The 13,282-nt window shown below is 53.3% G+C and overlaps 5 protein-coding genes across 5 annotated transcripts; 3 read left to right on the plus strand and 2 right to left on the minus strand.

The window, feature by feature from the left end:
• Positions 1–2,360: 2,360 nt before the first annotated feature.
• BO95DRAFT_444177 (uncharacterized protein) lies at positions 2,361–5,087 on the plus strand. Its single transcript, XM_025586825.1, has one exon. The coding sequence runs from the start codon at positions 2,727–2,729 to the stop codon at positions 4,848–4,850; it is 2,124 nt and encodes a 707-aa protein (XP_025440844.1). The 5' UTR covers positions 2,361–2,726; the 3' UTR covers positions 4,851–5,087.
• Positions 5,088–5,856: 769 nt separating this feature from the next.
• BO95DRAFT_175454 (uncharacterized protein) lies at positions 5,857–7,046 on the plus strand. The gene is made up of 2 exons (XM_025580851.1): positions 5,857–6,851; positions 6,923–7,046. Exon 1 carries the CDS (start codon positions 5,888–5,890, stop codon positions 6,551–6,553), a length of 666 nt encoding a protein of 221 aa, XP_025440845.1. The 5' UTR covers positions 5,857–5,887; the 3' UTR covers positions 6,554–6,851; positions 6,923–7,046.
• BO95DRAFT_444179 (arylsulfotransferase family protein) lies at positions 6,945–9,262 on the plus strand. Its single transcript, XM_025586826.1, has 3 exons — positions 6,945–7,701; positions 7,768–8,892; positions 8,963–9,262. Exons 1-3 carry the CDS (start codon positions 7,321–7,323, stop codon positions 9,161–9,163), a joined length of 1,707 nt encoding a protein of 568 aa, XP_025440846.1. The 5' UTR covers positions 6,945–7,320; the 3' UTR covers positions 9,164–9,262.
• Positions 9,263–9,394: 132 nt separating this feature from the next.
• BO95DRAFT_465030 (GPI anchored serine-threonine rich protein) lies at positions 9,395–10,309 on the minus strand (the record flags this gene model as incomplete). The annotated part of the gene is made up of 3 exons (XM_025589107.1): positions 9,395–9,680; positions 9,961–10,059; positions 10,161–10,309. 3 exons carry the CDS (start codon positions 10,307–10,309, stop codon positions 9,395–9,397), a joined length of 534 nt encoding a protein of 177 aa, XP_025440847.1.
• Positions 10,310–11,557: 1,248 nt separating this feature from the next.
• On the minus strand, positions 11,558–13,028 carry BO95DRAFT_444180 (mitochondrial 37S ribosomal protein uS2m). The gene is made up of 3 exons (XM_025586827.1): positions 12,966–13,028; positions 12,681–12,890; positions 11,558–12,590 (listed from the first exon to the last, which is right to left on the minus strand). The coding sequence occupies exons 1-3, from the start codon at positions 12,991–12,993 to the stop codon at positions 11,773–11,775; spliced, it is 1,056 nt and encodes a 351-aa protein (XP_025440848.1). The 5' UTR covers positions 12,994–13,028; the 3' UTR covers positions 11,558–11,772.
• Between the last annotated feature and the right edge of the window lie 254 nt (positions 13,029–13,282).

Here is a 13,282-nt window from a genome sequence, read left to right on the forward strand (position 1 = left end):
TGGAACAAGCAAATATGGCTCACTGATGGGCCTGTTGATGAGGGGTGCATGCGCTGCACTGTTGACATCGCGGTAAGCGAGTCTTCCTTTGCATTGGTCTGGGGTGTGAAAAGAGAAGTATGAGAGAGAGAGATAGAGACAGACGTACCGGTATGCTTCAAGAACCGGGTATCTGAGGTTACTATACGATACAGTGGTTGTACTCGTACTTTGTGGTAGGTCTTGCGGTAGGTAGCAGGCTAGCAGCAAGCCGCAGCAGCAGCAAAGCAAAGCAAAAGCAACAGCAACAGCAACAGCAACAGCAGCAACAGCATGGAACAGAGAGAGCAGCATCACTTCAACTGTTTCAGGAATAGTGGACAATTTAGCGCAGGCGGTACCCCGGCCATCCATGGACCAGTCCAGGCCCAGGATTCTTCGATTCAGGCTCCACTCGTCTGGTTTGGAAGTTCAGGCAGTCATGGATGATGATGGATGATTCGACCTGTATGGCAGACTCACCACAATATTCATCAACACAAGCAGCTTCTCGCATGGAACAATAAGTCGAAATCGTGGGGACTTGCAGCTGGGCTGTAGGCTGCTAACGATCTCATAGGTTGATGGGGCGAGTTGAGCAATGGTACGGGGTACGGAGTACCAACAGAGTCAGTATCAGAGGATGTATCAGTAAATTCAGTAGTGGACGGAGTGCGCAGAGTAGAAAAGTGGACACCCCACCCCGGAGTGAATTAAGGCGGTAAAACCCCCTCCCTCCTCTCTCAGACTCTGAGACTCTCAGTAAAAGTAGTGGACCGAGTGAGTATGAGTAGTTAGTGACGATGATGAAAGAAGAACCCCATTTCCCTCTCTTCTTTAGTCTTTTCTCTCCCCTCTTCTTCCCTTCTTTCTCTACCAGTGCCAGTACTCACTCTAAAATAAGTCAATCATCAATCAATAGTAACTAACCTAACACTAACTAACTTGAATCACTAACAAAACAACAACACATTCGCTCTCTTCTCCCCTTCCCCCTCCTCCTTCTCTCCTCTTTTTCTTACTCTTCTAGTCGTTTGTGTTCCTGTTCTTGTTGGTTATTTTTTTGGTCGTTGTTTATATCATCGCCTCCCTTGAACACCTCTGTGAATCCCTCGATTTCCGCCCTCTTCTCCCAGCTTCTTTGTTATTCCCTCGACTGCTCTCTCTCTCTCTCCACACCATTATTATCCATCCTCAACCAGCTTTCTTCATCATTGCCAAATAACCTTTCACGTTGCTTAAACCGGTTTGGTCCCTGGTCGGAAGACAATCTTCGCCTGGTCCACATTCATTGGACTCTGATTCCTCCCTCCCGTTTTAGGTTCCTGTTTACAGACCATTATTCTTATTGCTCTGCATCCTTTCAAGGTGGTGGTGAATCCTGAATCGTGCTGTTGAGGGAGCTATTCTGGACTGGATTTTTTTTTCAAATTCAAACAATCCTCTCCTTGTCCAGCTCTTTTCCTATCTTCTCTCACTTTCATCCTCTCCTACTCCCTTATCCCTCCCCGTCAACATCTTCTTCCTCTCTCTTTCTCTTCCCAAGGCTGCGCCCTCAACTTTTCTTCTACTATCCAGGCAACAAGCCAAAAAGAAGTGACCCAACCCACTGGACGCATCAACCTTGCTGCTTGTATCCCTCCACTCCCCATTATTAATAGATTACGCCACTGCCCACTGCCCACTGCCCACTGCCCGAGTGTCCCTGGAATTTGCCTCCCGAGCGTCAATCGCCGCGCGCCTGCTTCCAGGTTCCCTTTTCTGTCGCAGCCTGCCTGTTGCCTTCCCGTCTTACATGTGACCTCAACTGGGAAAAAAAAGAAGAGGAGGAAACAACAAAGTACGGATACGCTTCCCAACTCCGTATTCTTATTATTATATGATCATTATTATCCGTGTCATTATCATTCCCCGTTATCGTTCTTCGGCTTTATTCCCACCCATTCCCTATCACCACTAACTAACCTACCATCTCTTGCGCCCTACCTTACCTGACACTCTTCTTCTATTCTACCTACTTACCCTTATCACACCGACCACTTCTGCAACTACTATACCTACCTTACTACTGCCACTACTACTACTACTACTACTACTACTACTACTACTACTACTACTACTACTACTACTACTACTACTATCTAACTACCTTCCCACCCACCCACCCAACTACTCTAACCTACTGCAACTGCTATTGGAATATCCTCCTTGTCTGGGTCGATTACGCTATCAACAAATCAATTTGAACAATTTCCTCCCTCCCATCACCGCGTGGTGCATTCTTACTACCTACCCTTCCGAGCTTCCGGCATCTGTCTCTTTTTCGTTGGGGTAACCTTCTCCCTCCCTCTGACTCTTGCCCCGTGTTTCCTTCCCCCCCCCCCCTTGCTGGGTTTCATCCGGTCGCAAACGACCTGTCCGACCGATCGGCAGCGACACGCATTCCCTCGTTGAGCGCTTCGCTCTACTTCACTTTCTTCTCTCCTCTCCACATTTAGATCGGTCGCATTTCGCATACACTGGTGTATGGTCTTTCAGCGGAGCATATAATCAATCCTTGATTCGTTCGTGCGCACTCTTCTCTCGTCTAACAAACCCTGGCGCATTTGTCGCAACGCAAGTCGCAAACCACAAGGACTTGCGACCACAACTCGCATGGCATGTTTCGGCTGCTACCCTGGTCCTCTGCAATTGGGGGAAACAAGGTGATGGCGGAGGAGCTGAAAATGCTTGCGACTCCGCCATGCCCTGCGCCTGGCGTCAGCGCCATCCCTCTGCCTCAGTTGAAGCGCAAGCGCTCAGATTCCACGGATATGACGCCTGATCAGGATGCTCCGGTCGCGACCAAGCTGCGCGCAGAGAACGCACCGTGCGGCTCTATCGCCATCAAGCAGGATATCTCGTCAGCCGCCACCAACACGGATACTGTGTCATTCGAAGCGCCCAACAGTCTTCCGATAAATCCGCCGCCCGAGACGTCGCAGTCGTCGCCGCCCCCTCCCCCAAGTCAGGGCGCATCTGAACCACCTGCGGTGACCAAGAACACCGGCTCACAGAAGGTGGATGTGGACACGCTGCGTGAAACGCTTGAAGCCCAACTGAGCTTGGAGGTGTTGTTAAAGCACAACGAACTTCGGTTGATCGACCAGGAAATCGCAAAGTGTCAGGTCGCGTTGGAGCAACTGCGCCGATGCGCAGAGATCCCTTACCCGGGTTCGAATGTGGCGGGTTATTCGCCAGCGGTCAGCAGCGGAACGGGCATGGCAGTGTGGGCTCCTGAAAATGGGCCTGCGCCATTGTCTCCAGCACCCTGGGGTGTCACTGACGGCCCGTACACTCGCCATCTTGCAAGATGGCTAATTCCAGATCCTCGTTTTGATGGCGGTGAGCCTGAACCTGCTACGCCTATGACTGGCGGCCATGCTAGTCCATGGACTGAAGGACGCTCGACTCGTGGAAGCTGTGGGGATCTGGGGTACGTTGCTAGTAAGACGCGACCGCAACGAGGCACGGGTGGGAGACTGCAGTCTCTACCTAACGGCTATCCGCAACCAAAGGACAAGACTGGGCCAATGCTCATCCGACGAAAATCGGATAATCTACTCGTCAAGCTGGTGTGTCTGGATTGTCGCCGGGACAATTTCTCTAGCACGCAGGGATTCATCAATCATTGCCGTATCGCGCACAGCCGAAACTACGCAAGCCATGAAGCGGCGGCAGTTGAGTCGGGCGAACCTGTGGAAGTGGACGAGGCTGGCGCAGTAATAGGCGGCAAAATCGAAACTTCCAGCCCGGCCACAGCTGGTTTCATTCATCCGTTGATTCGGTCGGCGCATGTCATTGAGCCCCTTCCCAAGACGCCTACACCTGTATCCGACGCCACTGTGACTCCTCGGAGACGATTGAGCCCTGTTCGACAGACTCCCTCCGGAGTGGAGACGCCTCGAGCATCTAGCGCTGATCAAAAGACAATGCCCGCTACGGAAGGCAACGGTCCATTCATGTCTTCCCCTGCGACTCCTCATTTGTCGAATCTGATGAAGCTTCGGGGCGTTGCGGTTGACCTAGAACAACTGGTCGGAGATGCCAAGACTGTGGTGGACTTGAATGACTATTCCGATGATGACGATGGCGAGTCAGACGCCGGGTCCGTGCAACCTTCGGCGGAGATGAGTCAGGATCAGACACCGCTGGGAGCCCGTGCGGGCAGGCAACCGATGCGCACGACAGCCTCGCAGGCGACAAGCCGGCGCCCCGGTAGCCGAAAGGGACTGGATTCCCTGAATCACACGCCTCCACCCCTGCAAACCTCAACACCCACCCGGCCTACTGATTACCAGTCGCCGTATCCTTCCATGTCTTGTCTTCCCCAGGGCTCGCAGAGCTCCACTCTGCGAGAACTAGAAGGGACAGAACAAGCCTCAAATCTCAGTCCGAACACAGCCGAGTCAAATCAAGCCCCGAGTCTCGTGAGTGATGACGATGATTACGGGGATGTGTCGGATTCGGATCCGGGGCCTAGTTCGTCTGAAGCAGGCGATCATGATGAAGACCTGGGCCATATTGATGTCGAAGATGGCGACGAGAATAGCGCGCGATCGGCTGCTGCGACTCCGGCGAAGCCAGATATAGGGATGGCAAGCACGGGGACACCCCGGGCACCACCATTATCGAAGTCGCTGCAACGTGGCAGTATCAAAAAGAAAGACCGACTTATGGCGCCATCAGTGGTTCCTTCACGCGGCAAGGAAGAGAAGCGGGTGAGCTTTGTTAACCCCGACTCGAAACCTGCCAAGGGTGACCCAAAGGAGAGTCCGGATGATACACGATAGAACTTCGCTTCATTTCGGGGCTAGACCCTCTGCCTTTTGTAATTCTGCTGTTATATTTCTCCTCTTAACCTTTCATGTATCAGACTTCGGTTCAGTGGATAAATTGTGTGGATGAAGAAATTACGGGATGGATTTTGGACAATTTTGTGCAGAAGTGCAGTGAGATGTTGATGGGAGACGGACTCTTACAGCTTATGATTAGACAACGACGCCATCAATATGCAATACTCAACGGAAATTCTCCTCTGTAGCTCATTTGGTTACTTGGATTGGAAGTGAAGTAATAGATGTATGTGAGACGCAGCAAAGAGAAGATCGTTACCTAAGCATAATCTCCACGTCTGTATTGGTGCTAGCCGTACCACCACCGTGAAGCTTCAAACAACTTGAGTAGGATTGTAGACTTCTATTGTGCCAACTTATTCCGAATCACAATCACCATCACAATGGCCACCCATAAAACCTATGACCCCGACCACATCACGAAGGAAACCTTGCAATCCCTTCTAGCGAGATACCCATCCACCGTGGAATCCACCACGCGGCGCAAAGCCACCACCATCACCACCACCACCGAGAAGAAATCCGCCGCCAGCAGCAGAAGCAGCAGCAGCAGACCCAAAAGCAAATCCGCATCCAAGGATCATACTTCGACCCTCACCGTAACAGAGGACCCCGACGATGCGCCGGCAGCCGTGAAAACCTACCTCGCCCTCGACGAGTTCCGCTACACGACCCTCCCAGATGCAGTCCGTCAACGCGCCTCGACCACTACCGGGGGTGATGGGGAAGGGAGTGCGTATCTCGAGAAGGAGGAAATGGTGCGTTTGGTCGAGTGGAAGATGTACGTCCCCCCCCCCTCTTACTACCTAATGCCTTGCTCGATCCATCACGTTTTCCTTACTTCTCTACTTTATATGATCGGGCTATCCGAGCATAACATATCAACTACCCCCCACCATCAGCTATACTCCATAGCATAACTAAGAGAATGGTCCCAAAGGAAACACGGAAAATTCCGCCCCGCATTACTGGGGATGATCCGCTCGAATCCCGAAAGTCTGGTGCGGGAGGCTACGGCGGAGGCATCTCGATTGCTGCGCACTGCAGAACTGCGGGAGATGTTCCCGGGGACGGCGTTGGAGAAGGTGACGGGCCCGTTGAGGGGGGTTGGGCCTGCGACGGGGAGTTTGGTGTTGTCGGTTTTGTCGTCGGATGATGATGGTGAGAGTGAGGGTGGGGGTGAGGGTATTGGGGTGCCGTTTTATAGTGATGATGTGTTTCTGTGGTTGTGTTTGGGGGTTTTCCCTGGGGGCGATCCGGAAAGGGTGAGGAAGGCGTTTAAGCCTGGGAAGAGCGGGGAGTTGAATGTTAAGTATAATGTTGGGGAGTATCGTGAGTTGTGGGATGCGGTGCGGAGGTTGAGGGGGAGGTTGGGGGTGGGAGTTGGGTGTCTGGAGATTGAGAAGGTGGCGTTTGTGGTGAGGTTTGGAATTGGGGGTGAGGATGGGATGGAGGGGGTGGTGGTGGAGGAGAAGGAGGAGGAGAAGGGGGAGAAGGAGGGAATTGATCTTCAAGACATCCGGGGGAAGAGGAAGCGTGGGAAAATTGAAGAGGAGGAGGTGGAGAAGGTGGAGAGGGAGCAAAAGGTTGGTGTGAGGAGAAGTACCAGAAGGAGAGGAGGAAAGGAGCAACAACGTTAGCAATGATTCAAGTTTAGGATGTATGCATCTATCTGCCTTCCAAGTTCGTATCTGCACCTCCTGCTCTGCTTCCATACTCCATACTTCGCCATTCAAACCCTCAGCTGTGCCTCTTACACAATCACTCCGGCTTCCAAGCCACGGCATGAGATTCCATCAATCATCACAATCAGATTATGACATGAACCGCCCAAGTTGAAAATGTGGCTGCCGTCTTGCGAAGAGGTACAGTACAGCGTACGCTGCATGAAGCCGTGCAGCTGATGCAATCTGAAGGGGGAAAAAAAAGTACAGTACAGTATAGCAGCACTTCTACAAACCCTGTCCCTTTAGATAAAAGATTTATCCGCACTACTAACTATCTATCAGCCTGCTCAGCCTGCCGACGGATGTTCTTGTACAAACCATGGGTACGACGACAGCTGGAACTTTGACAACGAGAATTTCCGCGTGGTTCTCCACGACCTAAACAATCTAGCGTCGCCCCAAGTGGGTTTAAGGGAATCTTGTTTACGTGGGTTCTGAACTGCTGGGGACTATCAGTGGAACACAAGCCAACGAACGACGACCGCTAATGGGGCCGGTTCGGTTCAAACCGACGTTGACTCGTCAGTCGCTTTGCAATCCATGATCGACCGCGTCATGCTGTGTCCACTTGGATTAGGATGGCTCACCTCAACCTTACAAGATGATTCTCTCCGCTGCTGTTCACGAAATGCATTCTCCTCCTGTTCTTCTATCCCAGGTCATTCTATCTCCGACCATAGATGGCCGCACTGCTGGTCTTCTGGGGCTTTCTGCCCTTACTGGCAACGGCCTTCTCATGGCACGGCCTCTGGTATGAATTGGGGTTGTTCGGCCCGCATCCCACGCTGAGCTATGAGTCGGTCGGCATGAAGTCCCCCGAGGTTTATGTGAAACAATGGCATCCCGATTGTGAAGAAGGCTATGTCTTTCTCAGCCCGCGTGGTCATAGCTATCCCGAACCGGGACCCTTAGTCTACGACCACCGGGGGAATTTAGTCTGGATGGAGCGCGCATTCGGGGAGGTCATGGACTTGAAGGTACAGCAGTACCAGGGCCAGGATTATCTCACTTTCTGGGCTGGCGAGTATGATGGCACCCGAGGCATGGGACAGTACTACATGGTGGGCCTTGCCGCACGATGCTCATATGTGATTGCCAGCTGAACTAACCATCTCACGCTCGAATAGCTCAATGCCTCCTACGACGTTGTCCACATTGTCTCAGCCGCCAACGGCCATCAAGGCGACCTGCATGAGTTCAAAATTACCGACCAAGGCACCGCGATCCTGACCATCTACGAAATCTGCCAGGCGGATCTGAGCGCAGTCGGCGGGCTTGAAGACGGCTGGATCTACGACAGCCTGTTCCAGGAGATCGATATTGAGACAGGCGAGCTTCTTTTCGAGTGGCGCGCACGCGATCACTATGCCATCGACGAATCACACCTCCCCTTCGGCGACAAGGGTTCCTCGCCTTCCCCACAGGTTGCGTACGATTACTTCCATATCGATAGTATCGACAAGCATCCCAGGGACGGAAGCTACCTCATATCGTCCCGCTACATGCACACTGTCACCTGCATCAGTTCGACTGGGGAAATCCTGTGGGTGCTGGGTGGGAAGCGCAACACTTTCCGGGATATCTCATCCGATGGCTCGGCCACGGGGTTCACCTGGCAGCACGACGCGCGCTGGCACTCGGACAATGTACTCACCCTGCTCGACAACGCCGCCTACGAGAACGGGTACACCTGCGACCATTCCCGGGGTCTCATGATCCGCCTGGATTTTGCCGACTGGACAGCCGACACCCTCCATGTTTATGACAGCCCAGGCCGCTTCAGCAGCCACTCACAGGGTAGCCTGCAAGTTCTCCCGCGAAGCGGAAATGTGTTCGTTGGCTGGGGGAAATCCTCCGCATACACCGAGTTCAGCACCGACGGCGACCTCCTCTGCGACTTCCATTGGGGCCCCCGGGTCTTCTTCTGGCTTGGGTGGACGAAGTCGTACCGTGCGCAGAAATCCCACTGGATAGGGCGACCGCGCAATCCGCCAGACGTCGAGGTAGATGAGACGGCGCACACGGCGTATGTGAGTTGGAACGGGGCGACGGATGTGGCAGGCTGGGTCTTGCAGCGGGCCAGCAATGGCAGTGCTCCGGAGGAGGAGTTCGAGAGCGTCCAGTACGAACCGAAGGAGGGGTTCGAGACGACCGTCGAACTCGTGGGGGATGGTTACTTTCGGCTGGTGGCGGTGGATTTCGAGGGTCATCACATGGGGGCGACGAGGGTGTTCGAGGCGTTTGAGAGATGGGTATGTTACGTTATTTGTTGCTTCCCGCTTTCCTTCCCGTGGCCTGGGATGCTGACCACGAGAATCACAGAACACCGCCGAAACCATCCGCTCGTCACTCTCCATCTTCTCCGAGGGGGTCTTCCAATGGACTCTGGTGGGAATCTGTGCCACGGGAGCCTTGTCGACAGCCGTGTGGACGGGGCGAAGACAAATACAGGAGACGTTCCGCTCATTTTATGGGGGAGTAAAGTCTTACTGGGGCGTCATGAAGTATGAACTTGCATTTTGAATTTCCGCATCAATCCGATACCCATTCTTCATCTGTTTAATCATCAAAAACACCAGAGAGCATTGCGCAGATTAGACATAACATAACATAATATCACAGGTTCTTTCATAGGTAGTACATACAGATCCATCCAATCCTTGAGGTCGTACACCAACACAACAGCAGTATTACATCCCAGGTACACTCCCCACAATCAACACCCATAGCTTCGACAGCCCAATTCATCCGGTTTTAAAAACCCCACACCCCCAAAACCACCGCCGCAACCCCCAACCCCAGCTCCAATCCAGCACCGGCCGCCGCCCCGGAAGACTCGAGCGCCGTGGCCGTGGCCGACGCGGCGGTCGTCTTGGCCGCGGTGGTGGTGGGCGCGCTCGTCTTGGTCGCCGACGAGGTCTTGGTCACCCTGGTGGAGGTCGAGTATAGCAGCGAGTTGGCCTGCGCCGCGTTGCAGTAGGGCACCTGTTGCTGGGTGACGGTGTAGCGGCCCGGGTCGGAGGGGCAGTCGTTGTAGCAGCTTTTAGGCAGAGAGAGAGAGCGAGAAAGGGTTAGCTTTGTATGGAGGGTAAGTAGTGGAGAGTGTAGGGCTGGATAATCTTTTGGTTTGGGATTGCGGTATGGCGTATAGGTCTTGGCGGGTGGTGGGTGGTAGGTGGGCTTATAGATGTATGTACGGTATCCAGCACCCGACCCCACCCACCACACACCCACACTGATCAACCAGAAGCATCAAAGATACAAAGGCGATCAAAGCCGGGAACAGGGAAAGGGGAGGAATGGGAAGGGGTTATGCATACGTCAACACGTTCTGACTCTGCGTACACAGACAATCCCAGTCGTTCTGCGCGCAGGCGTCCATCTGCGGTTGGAGCTGTTTCAGGCAGGCGTCCAGGATACTATGTCCCTCATGTCAGTCAGTTAGCTGTCTAGGTAGCTCTCTGGGGCTTGGTAGTCTGTGTGCCCGTTCTTGGAGGCGAGAGCTAAGGGAGATGCTTACCTCTTCGCGCACTGCGCTGTGTCCCCCGCGCTGGCTGCTGTTGTTGCGGCCGGCGCAGCAGCGGCAGCGGCAGCGGCAGCAGCATTCGGTGATGCAGCGACGAGGGAGGCGGAGGTCAGGAGGATGGGGAGAAGGGTTTGGAGGTGCATTTTTGCTTTTGCCTTTCTTTCTTTCTTCTTTCTGTCTATGAAGGTCGGGTTGGGTCTAAAAGTCTTGGAAAGAGGAGAGGGGATCTGGAAGAGAGGACGGATGGTAGCTAAGTAGCTGGATTTATAGAGCAGCAATGGTCCGCCGAAGAAGCGAGTGGAAGGGGAAAATCAACAGGAGCAAAGAAAAGACATGGGATCATTGATATATCATACCAATATGTTAAGATCGATCCCTGCTCTAGCCTCATCCCGATCGTGTTTGTTCCCAGTGGGTGTGGAATTGGAATTGAGTTGACCAAAAGAAGCAGATACGAATCAATCATCATACCGGTATGCTAACAGTCTCTCCGGGAAAACCTCCAGGCTGGCATCATGCATCAAACTATCACCGCCACAAAGCACCTCGTTCGGGGTTCTGTGCCAATCAGGTGGCCCTGGTCCGGGATGGAATTATTGATCGAGAGTTGCATGAAAACTCCCTCCTCTACCGGAGTAGGCCATTGCCTACCGGTACAAAAGTCTAGGGTTGGGCCACGTCCCGACCGCTAGCTCAGTCCCTGCATGGGAAAGGTGGTGGGAGATACAGCTGGATCAGGTTGGATTGATATGAGAGGTCAGATGGAGGGAGATGAGCTCGGAGAAGAAGGTTTGAGGGTCTCGGATAGTTGATTACTTTCTCTGTGTTGGTGGAGTTGATCATTGACTTGTAACGTTACTTCGAGTACTGCTCGGGTGGTTGTCTTTGTCTATTGATTATTGACTTTGATTAAATAGCACGGTACTGTACGGAGTAGTTATGTGACTTGCCGAGTTGTTGGTAGTGGTCCAAGGACTCGATAGACCGAGGAGGAAGATGGATGCCACCGTATGGAGCATGCCGGACAACCCTCACTCAATGTTGCTGGAAAATCTGACCCATCGTATAAATCTCTCTGGCCGCGGATGGACTGGCTATCTTCGACCACGAACTACCGGTCAGTCTTGTCTGGATTATATGCTGCGCAACGAGACGAGCGTCACCACATGAAAAGGAGATAGACAGCCGCTGTTGGTTCAAATTCACAGGGCAAGTGGAGGCTTGCACGGGAATAAAATTAACTCAATCTACCTTGTTGGCCGTACTTGGACGTGCCCACAAAATACCACGAAGCTAACCACGCCTGATACATGTGGAATCGGCATGCAAGGATAAACTAACCACCAGTCAATCTACCCATCCAACATCTAAAACTAGATTTTATGTTTGATGGCACACGAAAACAATCCATTGAAACGGTAGTACAGATGGAAGTTAAAGATATGATTCAGACGACATTTGTTGATACATATTCGCAACACCAGAAGGAAAAACATGGGGAAGGAAAAACAGACGCAAAAAAGGTTTATATGTCCTGTACAGTACAATCCCAGTCAAGGGCAGGCAAACCGAGATCAAAAATAAATTCCGTAGCGCCGCCGATTCTTCATTTCCGCTTCTCTGACTCCTCTTTCCGATCATTTGCCGCCCCCGGCTTGCGGATTGGGAGATCGTGCTGTGTAAGGGGCTTATAAAGAATTTGCCCCTTCCTAGCAAGTTTTAACCTCCGCTTCTGACCGGCCTCTCCGGCTCGTCCCAGGACACCAGCAATGAGGCCGACGGCACGCAGACTGTCATCGTTCGAGGGGATCGGGTAGGTGACGCGGGTGGGGTCCGCATCCGTGTCGATGATGCCGATGGTGGGGACGTTGTTGAGGCCACACTCGTGCAGAAGAACCGTGTTCTCCAGGGGGTTCAGGCAGACCACCAAGTCCGGCTTGAGCGAGGGCCGGGAGTTGGCCACCTCCTTGAACGTCGGCAGCTCTTCGTCGTACATGTTCACCACCTTCACCTCGCAGTGGCCCAGGATGACACTGCCGTTGGTCAAGCTGCCGGGGATCCATCGCTCAAAGAGGTGGTAGCCCTGGGCCCGCTCGGCGGCCCGGACCACCATCAGCTTCTGGCCCTTCCGGGTGCCGGCGAACAGGATCAATCCGCCGCGGGCGGCGACCTCCTCGACGACCTTGGCCGCCCGTCGTAGATACGCGGCGGTCACGTCCAGGGAGATGATGTGAATGCCCTCGCGAATACCGTGGATGTACGGGGAGTTTTGCGGGTTCCAGCGGGAGGTTGAGTGTCCGAGGTGTGTCTGATTGGCGAGGAGCATTTCGAGAGTGAGGTCGGCGGGTTTAGGGGGGTTGAAGAGAAGCTGGTCGGGATTGTATTTGCCTTCCAGAGTGGTTCCCATTTGGCGGAAGTCGGCCTCTGTTCAAGATAAGACGAGCACCTTATGTTAGTGTTGCCGTCCGGACTCGTGTACATGGGGGGGTCACCAAGTTGTTTGGGTGTACTGACTGCGCTGCAGACCCTTGTCCCAGGCCTCCTTTTCAGGAGTCAATGCATATGCTGCCGGCGACCCAGGCTCCGAGGGAATTCCAACTGGAGTCGCAGTCACCCGGGGGGCTTGCTGCGCCGGAGTGTCGACAATCGTCTCGACAATCGTCTCGGTGGAGGAGAATCGGGCCCAGACGCGCGATGGGCAGTTGAGCGCACCGAGCTGGCGGCCTGCAAGACAGAGAGAGAGCGTCAGTAATCAGGATACAAAGTTCAATAGAGCTGAGATAGCAGACAAGAACTCACTTTGCCGCAAACAATGCCGGACAATCATGGTGTACTATACAGAGCAGTCTTGTTCCCTTCCGCAGTGTTGAAGGGGAATCTTCCGCTCGAACTTTTGATCGGGCTTGGCCGCACAGTTCTGCCCCAGGCACCCAGGACCATGCGCTAACCCGCTTCCGGACAAGCTTGGTTGCCTCAGGGCGACAATGCATGATCCATCCGATGTATGAAGTATGAAGCATTTGTCTCACAACTTCTTTCCCTCCATGTCATGGAGGGCTATTTCATCAACGTCTATCCCATACAACCCTTCTCAGGCATAGTGGATCTACATGGAC

The sequence above is a fragment of the Aspergillus brunneoviolaceus genome, assembly GCF_003184695.1.
Source record: "Aspergillus brunneoviolaceus CBS 621.78 unplaced genomic scaffold BO95scaffold_45, whole genome shotgun sequence".
NCBI lineage: Eukaryota > Fungi > Ascomycota > Eurotiomycetes > Eurotiales > Aspergillaceae > Aspergillus > Aspergillus brunneoviolaceus.

Excerpts from the sequence above, each read along its gene's own strand:
- BO95DRAFT_444180 (XM_025586827.1), bottom strand. The coding sequence starts at position 12,993 with ATGATTGTCCGGCATTGTTTGCGGCAAA. Across the intron at positions 12,891-12,965 it reads CCGGCATTGTTTGCGGCAAA|GCCGCCAGCTCGGTGCGCTC; the intron begins GTGAGTTCTTGT and ends TCTGTCTTGCAG. Across the intron at positions 12,591-12,680 it reads GGACAAGGGTCTGCAGCGCA|AGGCCGACTTCCGCCAAATG; the intron begins GTCAGTACACCC and ends TATCTTGAACAG.
- BO95DRAFT_444177 (XM_025586825.1), top strand. The coding sequence starts at position 2,727 with ATGGCGGAGGAGCTGAAAATGCTTGCGACTCCGCCATGCCCTGCGCCT.
- BO95DRAFT_175454 (XM_025580851.1), top strand. The coding sequence starts at position 5,888 with ATGATCCGCTCGAATCCCGAAAGTCTGGTGCGGGAGGCTACGGCGGAG.
- BO95DRAFT_444179 (XM_025586826.1), top strand. The coding sequence starts at position 7,321 with ATGGCCGCACTGCTGGTCTTCTGGGGCTTTCTGCCCTTACTGGCAACG. Across the intron at positions 7,702-7,767 it reads GCATGGGACAGTACTACATG|CTCAATGCCTCCTACGACGT; the intron begins GTGGGCCTTGCC and ends ACGCTCGAATAG. Across the intron at positions 8,893-8,962 it reads TCGAGGCGTTTGAGAGATGG|AACACCGCCGAAACCATCCG; the intron begins GTATGTTACGTT and ends CGAGAATCACAG.